General features: G+C 38.6%; 1 protein-coding gene across 8 annotated transcripts in view; it reads right to left on the reverse strand.

The window, feature by feature from the left end:
• DNAJB9 (DnaJ heat shock protein family (Hsp40) member B9) overlaps positions 1 to 21840 on the reverse strand; it is a 421139-nt gene that overhangs the window by 396366 nt on the left and 2933 nt on the right. For 5 of the 8 annotated variants that reach the window (XR_004351515.1, XR_004351516.1, XM_032643623.1 and 2 more), the window contains exon 3: positions 21558 to 21824. Coding sequence is in view for 6 of the 8 variants with exons in the window: in XM_032643623.1 (XP_032499514.1) it covers positions 21558 to 21824 (267 nt within the window). In the remaining 2 variants the exon portion in view is untranslated. Of the gene's footprint in view, positions 1 to 20304; positions 21825 to 21840 lie in introns of those variants that run through there. The other 3 variants (XM_032643626.1, XM_032643625.1, XM_032643622.1) reach the window with 1 other exon arrangement.

A 21840-nucleotide genomic window follows, 5' to 3' on the forward strand; every position in this document is an offset into this window, starting at 1 on the left:
AGATGAGGAAAAAGTTCTGGAGATGGACAGTGGTGACAGCTGCACGACAGTGTGAATGTACTTTATGCCACTGAACTGTACACTTTACAATGGTTAAAATGGTAAATTTTATATTATGTATATTTCATCATAAAAAAATTTTAAGCCCCCTAAGCATTTTGGGCAATAGAATATCTTGGCAAATTTAATACTAAACCTTTACTCTCTATGCAGTTTTACTCCCTCCAAAGCCACCCCACCCCCCACTTCCTCCATCTGCAAGATAGATGGTCCTGAGGCCAGAAAGCTTGCAGTGAGAAGCCCAGGACATGGTGAGCCTCTTCATCTTCCTTTCTCTAGTTGCTACGACCCTCTGGGGCCCCTCAGCAGGGACCAGAGTGAGAGGAGAAGGACAAGGAGGACGGGCAGGTAAGCCTGGGTACAGTTGTCTTATTGCTTTGGTGCTCACTGAGTTGAGCAGATGGTCAAAGAGAACTGTTTTGTGGAGGACTTTGGTAGACTCTTCTGAGACCACTCCTCATGAGAAACACACACATACATGTACACACGCACTCACACACAGGACCTCTTCTCTGTAGTTCCCTTGATGTTGGGGGCCTCCTCCAACGGGTGCTATTCAACTTCCTGCTCAGCCCCTTGGTTCCCAGTTCCCGTTCCAGAGGTGGGCATTGGAAAATGGGGGCAGAACCAGACTTCACAACATCTTAGCACATCTGCCCTTTGCTAGTAGTACTTAATATCTACTGCATTGCTCCCAGCCTTTGAAGCCTCTGCTCTCCTCTGAAGCAAAAGCAAGAGTTGCATTTAGTGATCTGTTATAAGAGGTGTTTGTTTGCTTGTTTGGGGCTTTTGATGATAAGATGTCCAATGATGCAGAACTGTAATAAGTAATATACATGTGTATTACGGGGGTTGTGGCAAACACAGCAAGAGAAACTCCTGAAGGATGCTGGAGGGTATGAACAAATTTGTGTAAGTAGCATGGAGGCCTTCTAAGGAAAGAAGAAATCAAGATCCCAACCTTCTGTCTCAAGATTTAGCCATTGAGATCTGTGGACTACACTGGCACTGACCAAAGGTCAGGGCCAGAGAAGGCCAAGAGGCCCCTGTGATTAAAAAATATCACCGAGAGAGAGAAAAAGAGCCAGGGAGCTGGGCCAGCACCAATTCAGGTAATTAGTGGGGTAGTGATATCAGGTCTCATCTGAGGCTGTCTCCAGCATTTCTGCTGGCAGACCCTTATCCCGCAGAGCTCTAAAGATCCCTGTCCTTGGAGAACTGTGAAACTTGCGGCTTAATTTTCCCCAGGTCTATGAGCCCCACTGTGACACGGAATATTTAATTTACTGAAACATTTTTATCCATTAGTATCTTATACAAGTTAGCCTTTAAATAAAAAAGTATGTGTTAATATCCATGATCTCCAGTAAATATGAACCATTAGATTGGGACAACTTGGACCAACTGAAAGTCATAATCTATAATCCAGTAATTAGTGATAGAGGAGAAGAACTTTACAGGTAATGCCTGTAAACCAGTGGCAGGTTTAGGAGGTACTCACCTTTTAACACACATGCAATGAAAGGTGACACAAAAGAGATGCTATAGCTGGATGCTTCCATCCTACTCATTGCCAGGAAGGCAAAGGTTCATCTGCTGTCCTGGAGATTTAGCTCCCTCCTAATCCCTTTCTTCCCTATAATTCTGTGGAGGTGATAGCTAGAGCTACAGTTGTCCTAAGTAGTGTTTTTAATGAGAACAGCTGATCTTCAAGAATGCTTGTTCTATACCAGGAGATCCTTATACACCAAACACATAAGAAAGCGTAGCACCCTCGGGTAGCAGAAATATCATTGATGGGTGATGGAGTGAGGACTTCTCACAGCCAGAAGTCACTGTTAAAGACTTAGGGAAATCCTGCAATAAGTACATGTTTTCTAATAGTGTCTATTACAATGTACTCCAAATTTACTGAACCACAATACTGAAATATTGTGGAAATACCCACAACACATCAGTTTGGAAAACCTTTTAGCAAATTACCTTGCCAGAATAGCTAACGGCTATTTTTTTTGGTGAGAATGAGATGAGATGGTTGATGTGAAAGCTCCTAGTACCGTGCCTCAATGAGTACAGTATTAGAAGAACCAAAACACAAATCTAAATCCTTACGAAGAAACAGGACACTGAAAAGGTGTATCTTGATAATAAATATATAAGGAATGCCCAAGGAAGTGAGGCCCCGTGTATCCTGTGTGTCCAAGAGCAGGGTCAGCGATACTGATGACTAAAATGGGAGGAAATAAAGGAAAACCTCAGCCTTCCTCACAGTGCAGCTTGTGTTAGCACCAGTTTTAACCTCTGATTTCCCTGCTCTCCCCGCTTCTAACTTGATCCTCTCTTTCTTTTACAGCCCCTCCAAAGGACAAAAGCATGCGCAAGGCACAGATGTTAGCTAACAATAAAAGCAATGGAACAAAGAAGGAAAAAGAAAAACTCTGTAGAATTTTATTCATTTTATACCACACTGCAGCACCCAAGCGGTCCACGGCTTTAAGGCAAAGCAAGGCCTCCATCTAGTGGAAAAACAGAGGTGTCCAATATTGCAAAATGCTATTTGCAAATGATATGAAACCCTCCTCCACCCCCCCATATTAAATTTGGCAGCTGTTCTAAAGCTATACGCCAACTAAATCACGCTTGACAATCATATTTGTTTCTGGCTACTTAATTCATTCATTTAGTCCAGTAATAGATATTAACAACATTTAATTCCCTACAGCAATGCAAACAATTGCGGACATTTGTAATGTTCCAGCTTCTGCTGTATCACAAATACTAATGCATCAGTGAAACTAAATGAAAAAAATCTGTCCTTCAGGCAGTAAGCTAAACAGCATAAAGGTAGTTTCTTCTTCTTTCCTAATAATACTGGGAAAAAATGAAAAATATCATTTTGAAGAAAGTCTTTTCACCTCTGGGCAATACGTTTTTTAATCCATCTAATTAAAACAAAGACTACGTCTTAAACTACAATTCAACCAATATATACCAAGCGATTTTTATGAGAAATAACAGCAGCACTAAAGACTGTAAAGTCCCTCTTTATGTTACAGTTTAATGTGGAAAATACTTTAAGATATACGAAAAATAGCACCTGACTACCCAAGACACAGTCAACAAGTGAAATTAAACGTCTGAGAGTTCCTATCATTACTGAGAATAGGTGGGAAAAGAAAAAAGATGTGACCAGGTACCACCAATATAAGAGCTTATCAGCCTAATTCGTAGTATGATTCCATTTGAAATGACACTGAGTTGTTTTTGCATCTTTATTATATAGCAGAAACTGTTTCACATCAACTTCAAATTTGGGAAGTTGATAGACAAATGATAATTATTTTTAATAATGTGGTGCACAGAATTCAGTGGAGAGGTAACAAGAAAATATATGTAAAGGGCAAAGAATGCAATAAGAGAAAGCTTTTAACAAACTGTAATGGGTGGTGTTTAAAGAGTATGAAGACTAGTTAGAATCCTAACAGAGGATAAATTCATGATCTTTCATGACGATCAGCGCCTTTAAGATAACAAGACAACAGGATGTCTTCAGATGAGGATGGAAGGGAGAAGAGAAGGGTTTGGGCCCTACAGCGTTCACTGAGGTGGGAGGGATGGTCAAGAACAGAAGAGACGAGATTCATAGTGAGCTGGCTACTGCTCAAAGCGGGTGCAAGTTGAAAAAGCTCACAAAAGTTTAGTGACGGTTATAAACAACGATGGAGTAGTGCTACTGCTGGTGAGAATAACGTCAAAAGGGAGAAATGTATCAACTTCATACAATAGAAATCCTCCAGGAAAAGGTCAGTTGGGGGTTTTATAGACAGTTGTAAAGACTTGACGCTGGTAATTGGTTCAAAAAGAGTATAAATGAACAAAATTCAAAATTGATGCTACACAATTGATAAACACTTTCATTGTTCCATGGTATTCTGATACAAGCACCTCATTTTCCAAATAAAATTAAATCTGGTTTGGATCTCCCACCTACCTGCTGATGGGATGGTAAATACCATTACTGGTACACCCTGCCACCCTCTGAGAAATGTATGAGAATCCTGAGACTAAGATGGTGACAGCAAAATGGGGCAGGCCTGGCCCTTAGTCCACACCTGTCATAATCATCCACCTTCTGCTGCCTGGTTTTTCCATCAAGCACTGAACCTCTGTCCTCTACAGGACCCTGTATTATTTTCCTATTGTAGCTGCAACAAATTATCACAAACTTAGCAGATAAAAAACAACACAAATTTATTATCTCATACTTCTAGAGGTTAGAAGTCTGAAATGGACTCTACTGGGCTAAAATCAAGGCATTGCCAGGCCTGTGGAGGCTTTCTGAAGGCTCTAAGGGAGAACCCATTTTCTTGCCTTTCTGGAGGCTCTAAGGGAGAAACCATTTTCTTGCCTTTTTCAAACGTTATGGAAGCTGCCTTCATTCCTTGATTAGTAGCCCTTTCCTGAACCTTCAAAGCCAGCAATGACAAATCAAGTCCTTCTCGGGACACCATCTCTCATATTCTGACTCTTACGCTTCTCTCTGACCCATTTAAAGACCCTTGTGATTATATTAGCCCCTCCTAAATAATCCAGGATAACCTCCTTATGTAAAAGATGGTTAACACACACAGTTCAATCTGCAACCTAATTCTCCCTTGTCACGCACCTAATATTCATGGGTTCCGGGAATTAACATGGACATCTTGGGAAGGCCACTATTTTACCTACTACAGACACTGCGATAGAAGCTCCACAATGCAATCCTCTCTAGTGCTTTCCAACCTCTTTTTTACATTAGGGAATTCAGTGAAAATGAAAATATTTATAGCATACTGGGGCAACTGGATAACCCTGTCAGGCCTCAGCACAACTTTGGGTCATTTGTATAATGACCACAGGACTGGTCACAGGGACTTAACAAAAATGCTATTAAGACTGAGATACTCAGGGATCAAACCATAGACCTGCAAGTACTTACTGTCTCTGTGGGGCCTTTAGGGACTTTCCACCCCCTCACTTGTTCCCGTAAACCAACCTCTTGCGCCACTCCTTCCCCCTATCGAAACCAATTCTTCTCCCTATCGAAACCAATTCTTGGAGTTTTTCAGTTGACGGGGACTTTCCAGACAGCGGGTAATTTTCCAGTTGCCCGTAACAGGTATACGCCCTAACCGCCACAATGAACAAACAACTGTAACGGCCAGAAGGTGGGGCAAAAGTTCCTAGGCCAATGAATTCAAAAGTCACCACATTTACCCAATCATTGTGAGAATATACCCGCCCTATGAGTAAATAAACCTATAAAAAGTATGTGATTCCGCTTTTAGGGGTTCCCCATCGGCCTCCTGCGTGAGGTTCAGGGAACCCCGGTGCATCGGCTCCTAATAAACCTCTTGCGTGTTGCAGCGGCTCTCGACTCTTGGCGGTTCTTGGGCGAGTTGGAATCCCTCGTAGACCGTTTGGGTCTAACATCTCCATGGAGTCTTCCAGAGCAGCTGGGTGGGAAGGGAAGCTCTGCCATCTTTAATCTGCCATCACTGCTTCCTCCCAGTCTCAGAGGATCCCTCTCTTCACAAGGCCAGCACATATCTATCTTCTTATCTAAGCATAATCTTCCTTTGTCCTCCTGCCCTCCCCCTTCCTTCTCTGGGACAACCCAATGTGATTCCTTACTGCTCCTAACACTTGATGAAGGATTTAATTGAGTGGCAGTTGCTAGAATTCAACTACATCAGTCTAACTAATGTAAAAAGACGACTTTTTTTTTTGGTCTCACATAACCGAGGAGTCCAAGGCAAGTATTGGCTACAGGCATAGCTGGATCCTGGGCTAAATGGCTCTGAAGTCCTCCACGGAAGCCCTTTCTCTGTTGCCATAATGTAACCCTTGGCAGCATCAAGTTCACATCATTCTTTCTGTTAGCAGTCTTGGCTGAAAGGACATTCTATAAATTGTCCAAACATGAATTCATTGAGATTTTCTTTTACCTACTTTGATCAATTTAAAAATATTCCAGAAATGTTGGAAAAAACAGAATTCTTTTGTTTATTTGTAATTACCAAATAGGGGACATTTTCAGTACACCATTATTTAGTTTTAAAGTAAAATTTAAATTGCATGTTTAGGTCCTCGTGCACACAGCTCAAAGGGGTTGGGAGAAGGAAGATTTATTATTTTCAAAGTTTGTAAAAAATAAGCTCACACATTCCCATGAAGTAAAGAGTGTCTCTATAAAGAGAGTTAACAGCTGATTTTAACTTCTTAACTCAATAAAAGTTCTTTTAAAGTTCCCCTTTGATCTTCTTACAAGTGAGGAGCCATATCCTAGTATTCTGAGTATCTGAAGATCCACCAGTATCAATATATAAACTGCATTTTTGTCTCCTTTCAAAAATAATTTCTTATGAGATACTATCTCTGAGAGCTTGGACTATGGTATTTGAACAGAATATTATTTTCTAACACTATAATGTCTGAAAGAAAAACAATGAGAAAAAACTTATAGCAAAAGAGATGTTATCTGGGAGGAAAAAAAATCTGCTAGATGACTATATTAGATTCTCAATATCTTTATGAACAGATGTCGTTTATCTGGTATAATTAAAATGTCCCTATTCAGATTAACCCCTTTCTATGAGATAAATGAAAATACTGTAATGTTTCCAAAAATCAAATTGCTGAGATATGCACATCTCATTGAGATGTCTAATTCATTCATTCAGTAAATACTGAGTATCCACTCTATGCCAGTCACAGACCTAGGCACTTAAGACACATCAGTGAACAAAATAAAGATTCCTAGCCTCATGGAACTTACAGTCTATCAAGAAGAAACACATAACAGCATAATAAGCAAGCAAATACGACTGTGTGTAAAAAAAAAATGGAGATGAAAGGGATGGGGAGGGTGGAGGAGGAGGGACACCATGTAGTATTAAATAGGGTGGGCCAGGAGGTTCCACTGAAAAGGTGACATTTGAGCTAAGACTAGAAGGTGAATGGGTTGGTCGTATGGTAGAAGAGTGGTCCAAAGAGAGGAAATAGGTAGTGCAAAAGCCCTAAGGAGGAAGCATGCCTGGTATGTTCCTGAAAGATTAAGGAGCCTAGTCTGGCAGGAACAGAATGAACAAGGGGAAAAGGAGTAGAAGATAAAATTAGTGAGCTAAGGGGGAGGGTGGGCTGATTATATAATACTTTGTGGAATACTATGGAGGATTTAGCTTCTACTGTGAATGAGAATAGAGTAAATGGAAAGCTTTGGGCAGAGAAATGACAAGTTCTGACTTACCTTTTAAAAGGATAATCTTAGTTGCTGGTTTGATAACACAATATAAGGAATAAAGGATGGAAATTTACCTTTACCCACTAATCCATATAAGGGATGATGGTGGTATTGGTATTGGGATGATAAGAAGTTGTGAGATTCTGAAAATATTCTGAAGGTATAGCCAGTAGAATTGGCTATGGGGTGGAAGTACAAGAGCAAGAAAGAAATCAAGAATCAGTCCAAGGCAAAGTGAGAGAATGGTAGTGTATATATGGACATATATACACTACCAAACGTAAGGTAGATAGCTAGTGGGAAGCAGTCGCATAGCACAGGGAGATCAGCTCGGTGCTTTGTGACCAGCTAGAAGGGTGGGATAGGGAGGGTGGGAGGGAGGGAGATGCAAGAGGGAAGAGATATGGGGGTATATGTATAACTGATTCGCTTTGTTATAAAGCAGAAACTAACACACTACTGTAAAACAATTATACCCCAATAAAAATGTTAAGGAAAAAAAAGAATCAGTCCAAGGTTTCAACCCGAGCACCTGGCAGGATGGACTGACAATCAGCTGAGATGGAGCAGATATGAGTTGGAATATCAAGAATTCTATTTTAGATATGTTGAGTAGAACTGTACTTTACATAGTTGAATGTATGAATCTGAGTTTAGGAGAGAGATCCAGCCCAGAGACAGAAATTTGGAAGTGGCAGGTATACTGATGACTTTAAAACCATGAAAGGAGGACATGAAAGGAATAAGTGTAATAGGAATAGAAGAGAGATAATAGATGAAAGGGGAAGGGAAGAAGAGGAAAGAGAAGAGAAAGGAAGGGAAGAGAGAAGAGGGGAGAAGAAAGAAAAGAGGGAGGAACCAGGACTGAGAAGATGCAAAGAAGAGAAGGAAAAATCAGCAAAGGAAAATGAGAAGCAACAACCAATGAGGGACAAGAAAAACCAAGAGTTTGGTGTTCTGGGAACTAAGCAAAGAAAGAATATTAAGGAGGAGAATATTGAATTGTGTGTAAAGTGAGGCCTGAGAAATGGCCAATTTATCTTGTTATTTGACACTGATTTTGCAGTGTGGAGCTCATCAATAACCCTGACGAGAGTAGTTCTGGTACAGTGGTGGGAATGGAAACTCTTTGGAGAAGTCTTGCTACAAAGATGAGCAAAGAAATGAGAGCAATTGGTTGGAAAAGTGGAGTCAAGACAAGAATTTGTTTTTAATGTGGAGAAAGAGCAACAGTTTGTTCTCTGGTAGGAATTATTGAATGAAAAGCAAAAAATTGGTAACAGGAGCAGGAAGGAAGAATTTTTGGGAAAGTATTTTTGAATGCTCTGAGTGATGTGATCCAGTGTATGGTGGAGGGGTTGGCTTTAGGAGGGAACTTGAGGAGCTTATTGATGGTAGCTGGGCTCATGGAAAGGCAGAGAAAGTGGAGCTGCTGCTATAGGAAGATGATGGGAAACTTGGGAAGTTCTTTTCAGACTGCCATTTTCTCAATGAAGAAAGAAGATTGCCAGCTATGAATGAGTATGGATGCATTTATCTTTGCACTTTTTTCCATTTAGGTGAATTTTCTGATTTCCCCAATACTAGTTTACGATATTCATAATTTTTATGTCATTTTCCAGGTGGCAAACAAACACTGAGATTTCAGTGAGCATTCTGAGAATACAAAAAGGAGGACTTTTAGGCTCTTACCGCTTAAGATGCATTACCATGCATAATGTATCTCTTAATCATAGGTATTCTGTCTTTATGACCAACATCTAACTGTAATCCAGAGCTTTGTAACATTTATAACAAAGAAAGGAAAGGTAATACTATATACATGTGCTTTACACTTTTAATGTCATGACTCTCTTCAAATCACTCTTGTAATAAATTTTCTCTACTGCCCATAGTAGCGCTGTAAGGGACATTAGTCCTAACACTTATTCATGGAAAGCTTTTACAGTAGAGTTTTTAAAAGCTTGCCTTTTCCACAAAAGTTTGTTCTTTAATTAGATTTAAAGGTACTTCTAGCCCAGAGTTTCCAGAGTGTTACACGGAATTCTTCTCTTATTTAATTGGTCCAAAGAGATGTTCCTAGAAAAAACAGCTTTTGATCATAGATTTTAGAAATGCCTCAAACTATATTTGCTTCTTAGAGCTATCCAATGTAAAAATTAGCATATTAAAGACTTTGAGAAGTCTTAGGAGAATGAGGAAACCTACTCTTTCCCATGCGTGACTATAGAATTCTTATTTTCATTGAACACACACATAACACACTTTGGGAAAAGCTGGTTTACAGCTATTCCTTTTTCAAAAATATAGCATTACATAATATAGTCACTAGGCATATTTATTTTGATACTATTCCAATATTTAAGAAAATGAATGTGACTAATATATTACTGCAGCATAGACCAGCCTATGCCAACTAACATTAACATCTCTGCCTACACAGGGAAAGGAACCGAGATGAAAGGATCAAAACCCTCCCTGAAAAGCAAAGTAAAATGTTTTTTTCCATATCTTATATCTCAGATCTATGTGGGCCTATATTCCTTATCTATGCATCAGGGAGTGAGAATCGGTATTATCTAAATGGTAAGAATGAATACAAATAAATAACCAAATATATGCATTAGCAAACACCAGTTCATTCCATTTCTAATTATGAAACATGTAATATAATGTAGAAAATGCTAAGAAAACTCATTTAAAACAAGAAAACGTTATTGCTCTTTTACATAATACATACATATTCATATATTTAGTTGTAACTAAAAGTAAACTAAAATATCAGCATTTTAGTGACTTTTCCCTAATATGTGTAATGAATCATGTAATTCAAGTGATTATTATGTGAAATTAATTTGAATATGAAATCAAGTTTAAAAAAATTTAAGTGGAAAGTCTTTAAGTTGCTAATTTAGTGAGTGATAATTACATAATGTGTTGTAACCCAAAAAAAAGACTACCATGAGGCATCTCTGGGATGTCAGCAGCATAGCTTGGTGGGGGAAAGATGAAAACAATGAGTTGGCAGGGCCAAGGCTAAGGGAAATGATCCAGGTGTAGATTTGACTCCCTACAGGCCAGTAGTTAAAATTCAAAGCCAATATTCAAATAAATGAGGAAAATTGAGGTTTGACAGAGGCAGAATGGGGCAGAACAGAAAGGGGTGGGTGCAAAAGATTTGATCAGGTAAATGGGTGAGGGTAGCAAACAATCTTCACACGAAAAAGAATGTAATAGCCTTGACTTTGATGAAAGAGACTTATATCTCAAATTTAGTGAACACCATTTAGCAAATAATTTCCCTCTTAAAATGCCTACCTAATGATAAATACAAACTATTCAAAGATATTTTGATAATGTAGATGCTGAATAGGTGACTAGGCCTACTTACTACCTAAATGACTATATCCTGAATGATAGACTAGCAAGGTATGGAATTCAATTTTATATCCCAGAAAAATCACAAATTCTTATATTATGGAACTTTGGGGTCTGTCCCAAATAGTTGAAACCATAAACATTAAACCTACCAATGCCAAGATTCTACAATATTTAAGGTGGGGTTGGTTCCTAACTGAAACAAAAACTCAGCTATCATTTGGGGGGTACAAAGAGAAAAGCCCAATCCTCTTTAAAAACATCTAATGGTGAAGAATAAATTATAAAGGAAGTAAAAACATTCAAGACCACTGAAGACTTTTTTTAAAATTTAAATATTCAATTGCTTGTAATATATACATCCTTCCCATCCATCCTCTTAAGTCCTCTCTAATAAAGCACCTTTTTCTCCAGGTATCAGTACTTTTGCAGGAGACCATTGTAGGGGAGAATATCCGCAGCCCCAGCAGGTGGTCTTGACTAGCCCAAACCAAGCATGGTGGTCATATTCTCCTTGTTAACGACTGGTTTAGGTGTGAACATGTAACAGTATGGAACATTTCTGGCCAGTTAAGTTGGGAGGGAAAATTTTTTTTAGAGCATTCAAGAGAAGGTTTCATGGCTCCTAACAGCCATCAGGATGAAGCCAACACAGAGATCAGAGCCCAGACAGCTATGAAAAAGCAAAACCAGATTCCTGGCAAATACCACTCCTGCAGCTGCCTGACCTCTGGACTCCTTGTTAAAGCGAGAATAAGCTTTGTATTGCTTGAGTAAATTTAATTTAGGGGTTTTCTGTTAGTTGCAGGCATCCTAACTGATACACCAGGCTTTTTTTTTTCCTTTAAAAATATACTAATGTAGAAAAAAATGCATTCACAAACAATTCGAACACAACAGGTTGACATAAAATGCAAAGTCAGTCTTCCCTGACCTCCCAGTACTACTCCTCAGAAATTATCATGTAACCAGTGTCTATTAGCAGATCTTTTGGTGGTTGTCATTTAAAATTGAAAATAATATACCTAATCACGGTCTTTATCAACTTTAGACAGAATCAACCACCTACCGTGAAAGATTATAGAATTGGTACACTAAGCCTTTTCCTCTCCTTTTTTCTTCTATTTCCCAATGTGAGGTACATTTTACATCATTAACCAATAAATGTAATTAAATCTTTGGTGTACTGTTTATAGATTAATTGAAAAACATTTATAATATTATATAAACAAATTCGTTGTAAATTGAGTAATAAAACAATATCAGTTTTCCAAATGAGAAATTCCCAAGTGTCAAATTCTAATGTATGCTCTCAATTTCTTTCTAGCTTTCTTTATTTCTTCATGAGGGTATATACTCAGCCACAGTCTAGTTTCCCATGTTGTAACCCTTCTTGTACACTGTAATTCAGAGTAAAAAACCAGTAGTCTTTTTCATAAAGGGTATGTGGATGGTAATCTTTGAGTTCTTGCATTTCTAAAATGTCTTTATTTTGGGTTCACCTTCTATTAATATTTATTTGGTTACAAAGTTCAAAAGCATTTTTCCCTCAGATATTTGGAGACACTACTCCATTCCACTTCAGCATCTGCTATTATTTTCCCCATGTCTGTGAAGCGAATTCTTGCTACTTTGTAGGAAACTTCTTTTCACTCCACTTTCCCCACCAAATACTGCCCATTTCTCTGCAACTCTTCCCCAAAAAACTCTACACACTGCTTTTCCAGACTTGGTATCTTCGGCTCCTCCCCTTCCATTCTCCTTCTCTCTCTCCCTCCCTGTCACCATTTTGTAATAATTTATTTTTTGGTGTCGGGGTTGGGTGAGAAAAGGATGTTTTATGTCCCCCCCACAAGATGAGACCATCTCACCAGAAGTTTACCGTAAAAGTTTACATTAGGAATAAGACCAGTAATTTTTAAAATTTAGGCATATTTGCAGAGTAAAAAAGAACAGATGATTCTTGAAAGACTGTAACAAACTACTCACTTATATTAGTATTTTGATGTTTCCATGTACCCCATTATTTTGCAGACATAGCCAAAGAATATTTCAAGAAGCAAAATATGTATGCGGGTGTGTGTGTGCCTGTAATTATTTCACTCCTCACTGTCAGAACCTGTTTGATAGCACCAGTTCCTAATACTAGTCCAAAAGTAAACAGATAAGACTATAAGAATCATTCTCGCTCTTTATCCACTTTGACTCTTCTGTCCTCAAATACCGTCTTATTTTTAAAATACAATATAGAAACAATAATGACTAGTGTTTATTTTCTTGGAAGAATAATAAAGGAGCTTTTCATTTACATAAATTGTACTGTCATAATTTGCTTCATGATGGCTTTTATAGGTATAAAATAGTTCTGAAAAAACAATGTTATTCAGAGTGGTGATCAAAAGAAGAAAAGCATGTTGATAAAATGTAAGCTACACTAAATAAAATCATAATGTGTTTGATGGATAATCTTTTTCAGGTCATATTTAATTCAAACAGATGAGAGGGAAAGAGAAAGGGAGGGGGAGAATGGGAGCACAAGCATAATATATGCTATCATCCTTGCTCTACTTGAAGTACCATTTAATACGTGTTCATGCACATGTTCTAAAAATTCATTATGATTTGTTATTCAGTTTTATTTAGGCCAGTATTCACCAAACTTTTGCTGTGGCACACCTGGATTTGGTACTCAATAAAAATGATCCTACGGTCCAAACAATACTTAGTATCTCTACTGGAGATGCACAATATAGGTTAGCTTATTAAAAACTCTGAGAAGCTCAATAAATGGGTATTCAAGGACCCAAATTTCCAACATGTTTTGGGGAGGTTCCCCCCCCACACCACCAAGTAATGCTCCTAACACCAGCTGGGTGTGCTACAATTCAACTCAATTTTGACACTATCTGGAGACAGGGTCAGATCCCACAGGTTAAGGGCTTAGTCCTACAAGACTATTTTTCACTTCAGATGCCAACCGCAAGCCCAGACTGTCACCTGTGCTTCTGACCAACTGGCCACAGACTGGAGGTTCCCTGGACTCCTTCCTCAGGTTCTATTAATTTGCTAGAGAGGCTCACAGAACTCAGAGAAACACTTTACTTACTGATTTATTATAAAAGGATATGACTAAGAACAGCCAAATGGAAGGGGTGCATAGAGCATGATATGTGGAAAGGACACCAAGTTTCCACACCCTCTCCAGGTGCACCTCTCCCTGATTTCCATGTGTTCACCCATTTGGAAGCTCTCCAAACCCTCTCCTTTTTTTTTTGTTTTTTTATAGAGGCTTCATTACAGAGGCAGGATTGACTAAATCATTGGTTACCAATTCAATCTTCAGCTCCTCTCCCTTCCCAAAAGCCTAGGGGTGGGACTTAAAGTTCTAACCCTCTAACCACTTCTAGCAACCAGCCCCCATCCTTAGGTATGGTCCAAAAGTCACATGCTTAGCATAACAAGAGACACTGCTTTGCTGTCATCACAGGAAATTCCAAAGGTTTTAGGAACTGGGAACTGAATGAAAGCCAAGTTGCTAACCCTTCAACAACATGGGTGTTAGGGGCACTGACCTCATGCAGTGGAAAATCTGAGTATAACTTTAGAGTCAGCTTGTTTTATCCACAGTTCCAAAACCACAGATTCAACCAACAACAGATTGTGTAGTACTTAAAATAAATTTTAAGTATTTATTGAAAAAAATCTGTGTATAAGTGGACCTGGATAGCTCAAACTTGTATTGTTTGAGGCTCAATGTATACATGAAAAATGTATTCTGATCATCTAAATGACCAAGCATATATTTCTTATAAATCACAATACTGAACGCCCTTATAAAGAAACACTTAACAAGATTCAAATCTTAATCTATATTTCACAAATCTATTTGAACATGATTTTTTTTTCACAGCATATTTATTATCATCCTGTAGAACCTCATTCTGAAGAGCAAGCTATTTGCTACTTACGTATGGAGTCATAATTGAAACTCCAGTAAAATATCCATGTTAATTCTGTCCAAAAATGTATTCAGTATAAATTCTTTTCCACATTTCTTTAAAAGCACTTGGTTTTGCTGCCATTCTCTCTATACCTGCTCCAATGGGGCACACCCCAACCACTTGATAAAAAGTAGTCTTGTCAAGTTCATTTCTGAGCTCTAAATTGCTAGAAAGAACAATGGCTACTTCTCAGGCATCTTCTTACTGGACTCAGTGGCAGCATTTTACAAAGTTGACCACTTTCTACTTCTTGATAAACTTTGTTTCACTTTCTCTCAAGACACAAAACTCCTAACTCATTGGCTGTTTCTTCTCAGATACCTCTGTGGGTTCCTCATTTTCTCCTTGTAATTTTAATTTTAGAGCACCTGAGGGTTCAGTTCTTGGATTGTTTCTTTTTATATCTATAAATATTCCCTTGGTGATTTCATTTACACTCATGGTTTAAAATATTCCCTATATTTTGACAATTCCAAAATACACATCTTCAGCTCCACACTCTCTCTAAATTCAGGCCTATCTCCAACCCTCTACACATTGTCGCTAAGTTGGTATGTCCAAACTGAATTTCCCATCTTCCCTCTTAAATGTCTTCTTGCAACTTTCCCCATCTTAGTTAATGGCAACTATCCTTCTGGTTCTCTATAAACACTAAACTTGGAATCATCCTTTTCTCCTCTTTGATGTCTATATCCAATCGGTAAGCAATTCCTACTGGCAACCACTTCCCACCACTGCCACCGCTACGCTCCTGGTGTAGTGTGTGAGCTGCATCAATTTCTCATCCTGGAATATGGAAATAGACTAACTGGCCTCTCTGTTCCACTGTTGCCCCTCTATAGTCTATTAACAACACAGCAGCCAGTATGATCCTTTTTAAACGTATAGAAGATAAAGTCATTTATTTGCTCAGCTAACACATCGCATTCCAATGCCAAACCCTTTACAAAAGCTGACAAAGCCCTCCATGATCTGTCCTGCCCCCTACCCCACTATCTTTATAAACTCATCTCCAACTACTCCCCCGTGTCACTGACTTCCAGCTACACTGGCTTCTTGGCTTTTCCTAGAACTTGTCACACATTTCCATCTTCCATACAAATAACTCAAGCCTGCAAATTCACCTCTCAATGAAGCCTACACAGACCATCCGGTTGAAAATTGCAACACGTTTTTGACCTGCCTGCCCTGCCAATATCCTTCCCCTGTATTACACTTCCTTTCTTTTGTAGAGTGTATCACCTTACATAGTAAAGTAAAAAATTAATAAACAGAAATCTCAATTATTTAAATAGAATGGGTAGACCAGAATGGGAGCTCTCACACCTTAACACCATAGCAGAGCCCAACAGGAAGAAGAAAGACTTCCTTTCTTTCCTGACAAGAAGTCGGCTGAGACTGTCACAACTCAGCCAATGAAAAGCCATGGACTCTTTACTATAACCCCCTTGGCTTCCTTTTCCCCTCTATGAAATAATTCTCTTCTCCATTTTTGCTGGGGAATTGGATGTGGTTTGCCCTGGTTACAGACCCTGAATGGCAACTCTTTGTTGATCCCAAATAAACCCATTTTTGCTGGAGAAATTACTGGCAGTCTATTTAAGTCAACAGTAATTATTTTATTATGGTTATTACCGATCTCCTTTCAAGACAATGTAAGCACCTGCACCCCATACTCCTTACAATACATTATCAATGACAATAAATAAAATTGTATAGCAAATTATCTAGTGTAGAGGAGCAAAAATTATATTTCCTCTACCCTCCTAGAGAGTCCTCCTCTTTGCTGAGGAACGTCCCCGCCCAGGTAATAAAAGACAGATTAGCAAGAGAAAAACAAAAAGAAGTTTAATACCATGTACCTCCTGTATATATGGGAGATAGACAGGAAAACTGAGTAACACTCAGGAATGGACCAAGCCATCACCTACGGAAAGACACAAAAAGATGAAAAAGATGTCTGGAGTGGGGGGCAGTTATGGGAGATTTTCAGGCAAAGCACAGTAAGCAAGGATATGGTTGTTGTGTCGATTTAAGCCTGTGCCTTCCCCACTGCTAAGAGTTCCTAGAGATTTTGTCATCCTTCTCTTCCTTGTCCAGAGAGGGAGACACTTAAAAATGAAGATTTGCTTATAAATGTAAACGTCTCTTATAGAAGGGTACCTTTTACTTGGTTTTCTGAGCTTCTCCTATGATTTTGTTTGTTTACAATAATCAGTATAAGATAATCCTTATGCCAAAGAGGCATATTTTTGGGGTGGCAAATTCTGCTCCCCTTCACTGGGTAGTTCAACCGCAGGGCAAGCAATGAAGAGAAGTTGGAGAGTGGTTTGAGTAGCAAAGTTTGGCTAAGAGGAAGAATCTGAATTTCACAGAAGACAGTCAAAATAAGGCCTGTATGGTAGCGTTAAAAGTAAGACAAGAGGCCCAAAACGAAGTTGTTTATGCTAAGCCCCACAACACCTAACCAAAGCTTAAGTACTGTTTCAACTCTCCCAGAAATGGAATCTTAACCCAATCAGGAACTACCTGATGGGCACTAGTGATGTAATCTGCCTGACAGACCCCTGCCATCCCCTAAAGGAAAGTGACCTTGCGACAACTTTTTGCTGGTGTAACTTCCTTGTCCTGCTTCTTCCTGCAAGTCTTTCATGTTGTTTAGTTCCTCAGAGCGCCTTTCTATCAGCTAGGTGGAAAGCTGCCTAACACATGAATCGTTGAATAAAGCCAGTAAGATTTTTAAAATTCACTCATGTGAATTTTGTTTTTTAACAATAGGGAACATACACGTTGCACATCTGCTGTATCTTCCACTGACTTTGGCTGTGGTTGATGTAAATGTAAACTAAATGTGGATTCATACTGTTTCATCTAATACTGTCTGACACCATCACCACATGGAAGGAAACCTTGGTGTAAGCAGGTTAGGTAAGATAAGGACCTATGCCTGATTCATTGATGCATGTCAGTAAATAGAGGGTTGGATGTTAGGGTTTCTCTTCCTTACTGTTGGTTTTCCTTAAATGTCTGAATTCCTTGGGCATCTGTTATGTGTTTATGAAGGACTTACATCAACTTGCACAGAGAGATGAGAAAAGCAGTTTTTTCAGCAGTTACGTATGCCTGTGTTAAAGCTCCTTTTTGAATAGGAGCTATGGTTTCTTGTAAGTTGTCAGGGTATTTCAACCTGCAGGCAACGGCAGGTGAGTATGTCATCAGCACGCAGAAGTTATTGTTCCCTACACATGCCAAAGTAAGACGGCTTTATTTACTTTGGGAATGGAGGGCTGCTATTACTCACCAGCACCCACTCCATCACCAAGTGAAAATTCACTTCACCTCTGCTCTTTTTTTGGCATCTCAATACCCTCAAATGGGGAGCCTGCCCAGGGATAATCTCTTTCTTCGAAGTTATCCTAAGTCCCTGACCTGCAGAAAAAGCTGTCAACAGTTTACCTGAAGGGGAGAGAAAAGGGCAAGGGTTCCCCATGAAGTTCTACTCTGGCCCATTCTTTCACTTTGCTTCCCCTTCCCCATCCCCCTTAAAAATCTGAGACTTAGGGCTTCTCTGGTGGCGCAGTGGTTGAGAGTCTGCCTGCTGATGCAGGGGACACGGGTTCGTGCCCTGGTCCGGGAGGATCCCACATGCCGTGGAGGCTGCAGAGCCTGTGCTCCGCAACGGGAGAGGCCACAAAAGTGAGAGGCCCGTGTACCGCAAAAAAAAAAAAAAAAAAAAAAATCTGAGACTTAGAAGCTTCTCCAGGACACCTTGACTGTGGTTCTCTGATTTCCCTCTCAATTCAATTTCTTCTGCTTTATACCTTTTCCTGTATATCGTGCCTCAAAACTTCTGTATGTTGTTTTACAGCATGTTTACAACTTCATTATTATATTTTCTGTCATTGGGACCAAGAGGGGAAACAATCATGACTGGTGTTATTCAACCTGTCACCTGGGACTAAAGATGCCAGCATTAACATGAAAAATATAAAACCTTAGAGACCTACTGCTGATACCAATCTCTTCTTTATTCTGTTTGGCAATGGTCTCATTTTCCTCTAGTGTGTTTTTTTTTTTTTCCTAGTGTGTTTTTATTTGCTTTTACTTCAAAAAAAATTAGAATAACTACCCCAGGATTGTACAAATTCTTTTTTTTTTTTTTTTTTTGTGGTACACGGGCCTCTCACTGCTGTGGCCTCTCCTGTTGCAGAGCATAGTCTCCGGACGCGCAGGCTCAGCAGCCATGGCTCACAGGCCCAGCCGCTCCGCGGCATGTGGGATCTTCCCAGACCGGGGCATGAACCCGTGTCCCCTGCATCGGCAGGCGGACTCTCAACCACTGCGCCACCAGGGAAGCCCTGTACAAATTCTTAATTGATCTTGGGCAACCTAAATTTTCATGGAACTGATCTCAGAATTGGACCTGAAATTTAGAGCACAAAACTACCTACCAATCTGGAGCACCAAAAGAATTTCACGCCTACCACATGCACTATAGCATACAATGCAAGACATCCTCAATCCAGAAAACTTGAAGAATTAGAGAAATTAGTTCAAGAAAAAGATTAAGTCATGTTATGAATATTACTATTTTACGCCAAAGAAAAAAAAAGTGATAGATTTCACATGTTGACTTGTGTAGGGAGTGTAGATTAAGCTACTGTCTTGGTCATTTCATAACTACAGGAGTTTACCATTCTCCTTGTGCATTCAACCTGTATAAACTATAAAGAAGAAAAATTTTAAATTACTGAGGAAGCTTTCATGTTGATTACTGGTCTAATTTCTAGTTGCTTATATAACTAACTACTCACACACACATACCTGTAGATTACCTAAGCGTCTTTATATTTAGTTTGTATCATAAGAGTTATGATTCATGGTACATTTTTCCTTGTAAAAAGTATGCCAAAGAGCCAAATGGGAGGTTAAAAAAAAAGAAGGGGTTCAAATAAATGTTTAAAATGGGAAAAACAAGAAAGATAATCAAGGGTACAGATGCTAACAATATTAAAATAATCCTTAAAGTTCATCGTCATTTGAAAAAAAAATTATTTTTTTTTGCCTCATTTGTTCTGTTTAATAGGCCACAGATAATCCTCAGACCAAAATACAATGTATGGCTATTTTCTTATTATCAAACAAAAGTAGTAGGTATAACTTTCAGGAAATAATTAAGGTGCATAAACATAATAGAATAAATTCATTTTCTTCACAGATGTCAAATTAAAGATGATCACTAACAAATAAAGCTTCATGCAAAGTCTGCTTTTTCCCAACCAGGCCTAAAGAGGAAAGCAGCAGGGGCAAGAATACTTGTTCCTAGCAAACAAATACACCAAAATTATAATTAACAAAATCTTCAAGCTACCAAAATCTGTGAGGGAAGGAGGATGGAGGACGGTAAGAAAGCAAGAGAAATTACTAAACGGCAATCTAACAAGGTCACCTCAGGGTTTCAGGTTAGTGAAAAGCAACTTCTAGAATATGGTCTGTGATCAGTATAAGCAGCCCAATTGCTTATATACCCTTCCTATCTCCAGAATTGCTGACTAAACTTTTAACAATAAAATGACAACAGAGAACATCATATTGTAAATATTATATTTCTCTCACTCACAAAGGTGTATGAGATATTTACTAGTTTTAATATGTATCCATAGGATTAATACTCATGTGGAGTATAACACGGAAAAGTGCGGAACTAAAGAAATGTCTATCTGAAAACAAAAGCACACATTTCTTAGGATTTAAAAATATTGCACATAATAAGGTTGCACAGAAATTACTGGCTGTTTTTATAAACAGAATGAGGTATTAGTCAATCTCTAAAGATGAGGGCAAAGAAGAAAAACCACACACACACAAAAATACATAAATCCATACTAAAACCTAGCGTCAACAATTAAGGAAGAAATGTGAAAAGATGTGTAAAATAGCTATGATTTCAACACTACAAAATCATTAGCCAGGGACCAAACACGTAACAAACTCTGGACAATGTTAAGTTTTCAACTTTCTTTGAGTCTAAATGACTATGAGCAATACAATCATTTCCTTTCCTTTACTCAAATTCTTCCGCATGGTTCTCTGGTAAATATTAAACCATACCTTTCTGAAGCTTTCAGTGGAAATTAACCAAGATACTGCTTGCTATCCTTTGCTGAACGACTCAATTATACAGTTTCACATATTTTGTGACCCAAGTCAGAGATGCTACAGAGCATGCAATTTTAAATTAGCAAAGGTTTCACTGCAAAAAAGATCATTCAAGTTCACACAATTTAAATCTACAATAACTTTTAAAATTTAACCTTTAAATATTTATCAGGCAAACTCATTTTTTCCTTGGTAATAAAACTGGTCATGTTAATAAGCCCAAGGGCAGGTAGAGAAAAAAGACCAGGCAGAATTATACTATCTTTTTTTAAAGAACCTTGCCTAATCAGCGAAATTAATAATTAGCTATTTCTCTACTAACTGAATGTTGCTGAATTTCTCAAAAACAATTTAAATATATTTGATAGCTATATCAAGTTAAGTGAAATCATGCACTTGTCAAAATAGTTCACAAAAAATTGGTTCTGCGTCAAAGATATTGAAGAAGAGTCAACTAGTTGGGTTTAAAGAGAACAGAAAAAGGACAAACTACTGCCCTGAACAGTCAGTGTATGTAGTAACCATATTTCCTTTTCGTTGAGTGACAGTCCTACAGTGCTTGCTAGATCCATGGAAGCTATTTTCAGTCTGTACTGTATGTCGATTGGTGGTGGTGTCAAAACCACTAAAAGAAAACATTTTCTCCATATCTTCAAACATGTCATCAAACAACCCACCTCCAAAAGAAAACTCCTGGAAATGGTGCCTTTGTCTACTGGAACCATCCTGGCGTGCCTGGAAGTGATTTTCAAAATGCTTCTTGGACCGAGTGTTTTGGTTTTGACCAAAAAAACCAAAGTCTTTAAAAAAGTCATCAAAATTGAAGTTAAATGACTGCTCAAAAGGACTTCCACTAGCTCTTTGTCCTTTACCATTAGTAAAAGCACTATGTCCAAGTGTATCATATTCTTTTCGCCTATTAGCATCTGAGAGTGTTTCATATGCTGAAAGAAATAAAAA

Source organism: Phocoena sinus, chromosome 9 (assembly GCF_008692025.1).
Source record: "Phocoena sinus isolate mPhoSin1 chromosome 9, mPhoSin1.pri, whole genome shotgun sequence".
Classification (NCBI taxonomy): Eukaryota; Metazoa; Chordata; class Mammalia; order Artiodactyla; family Phocoenidae; genus Phocoena; species Phocoena sinus.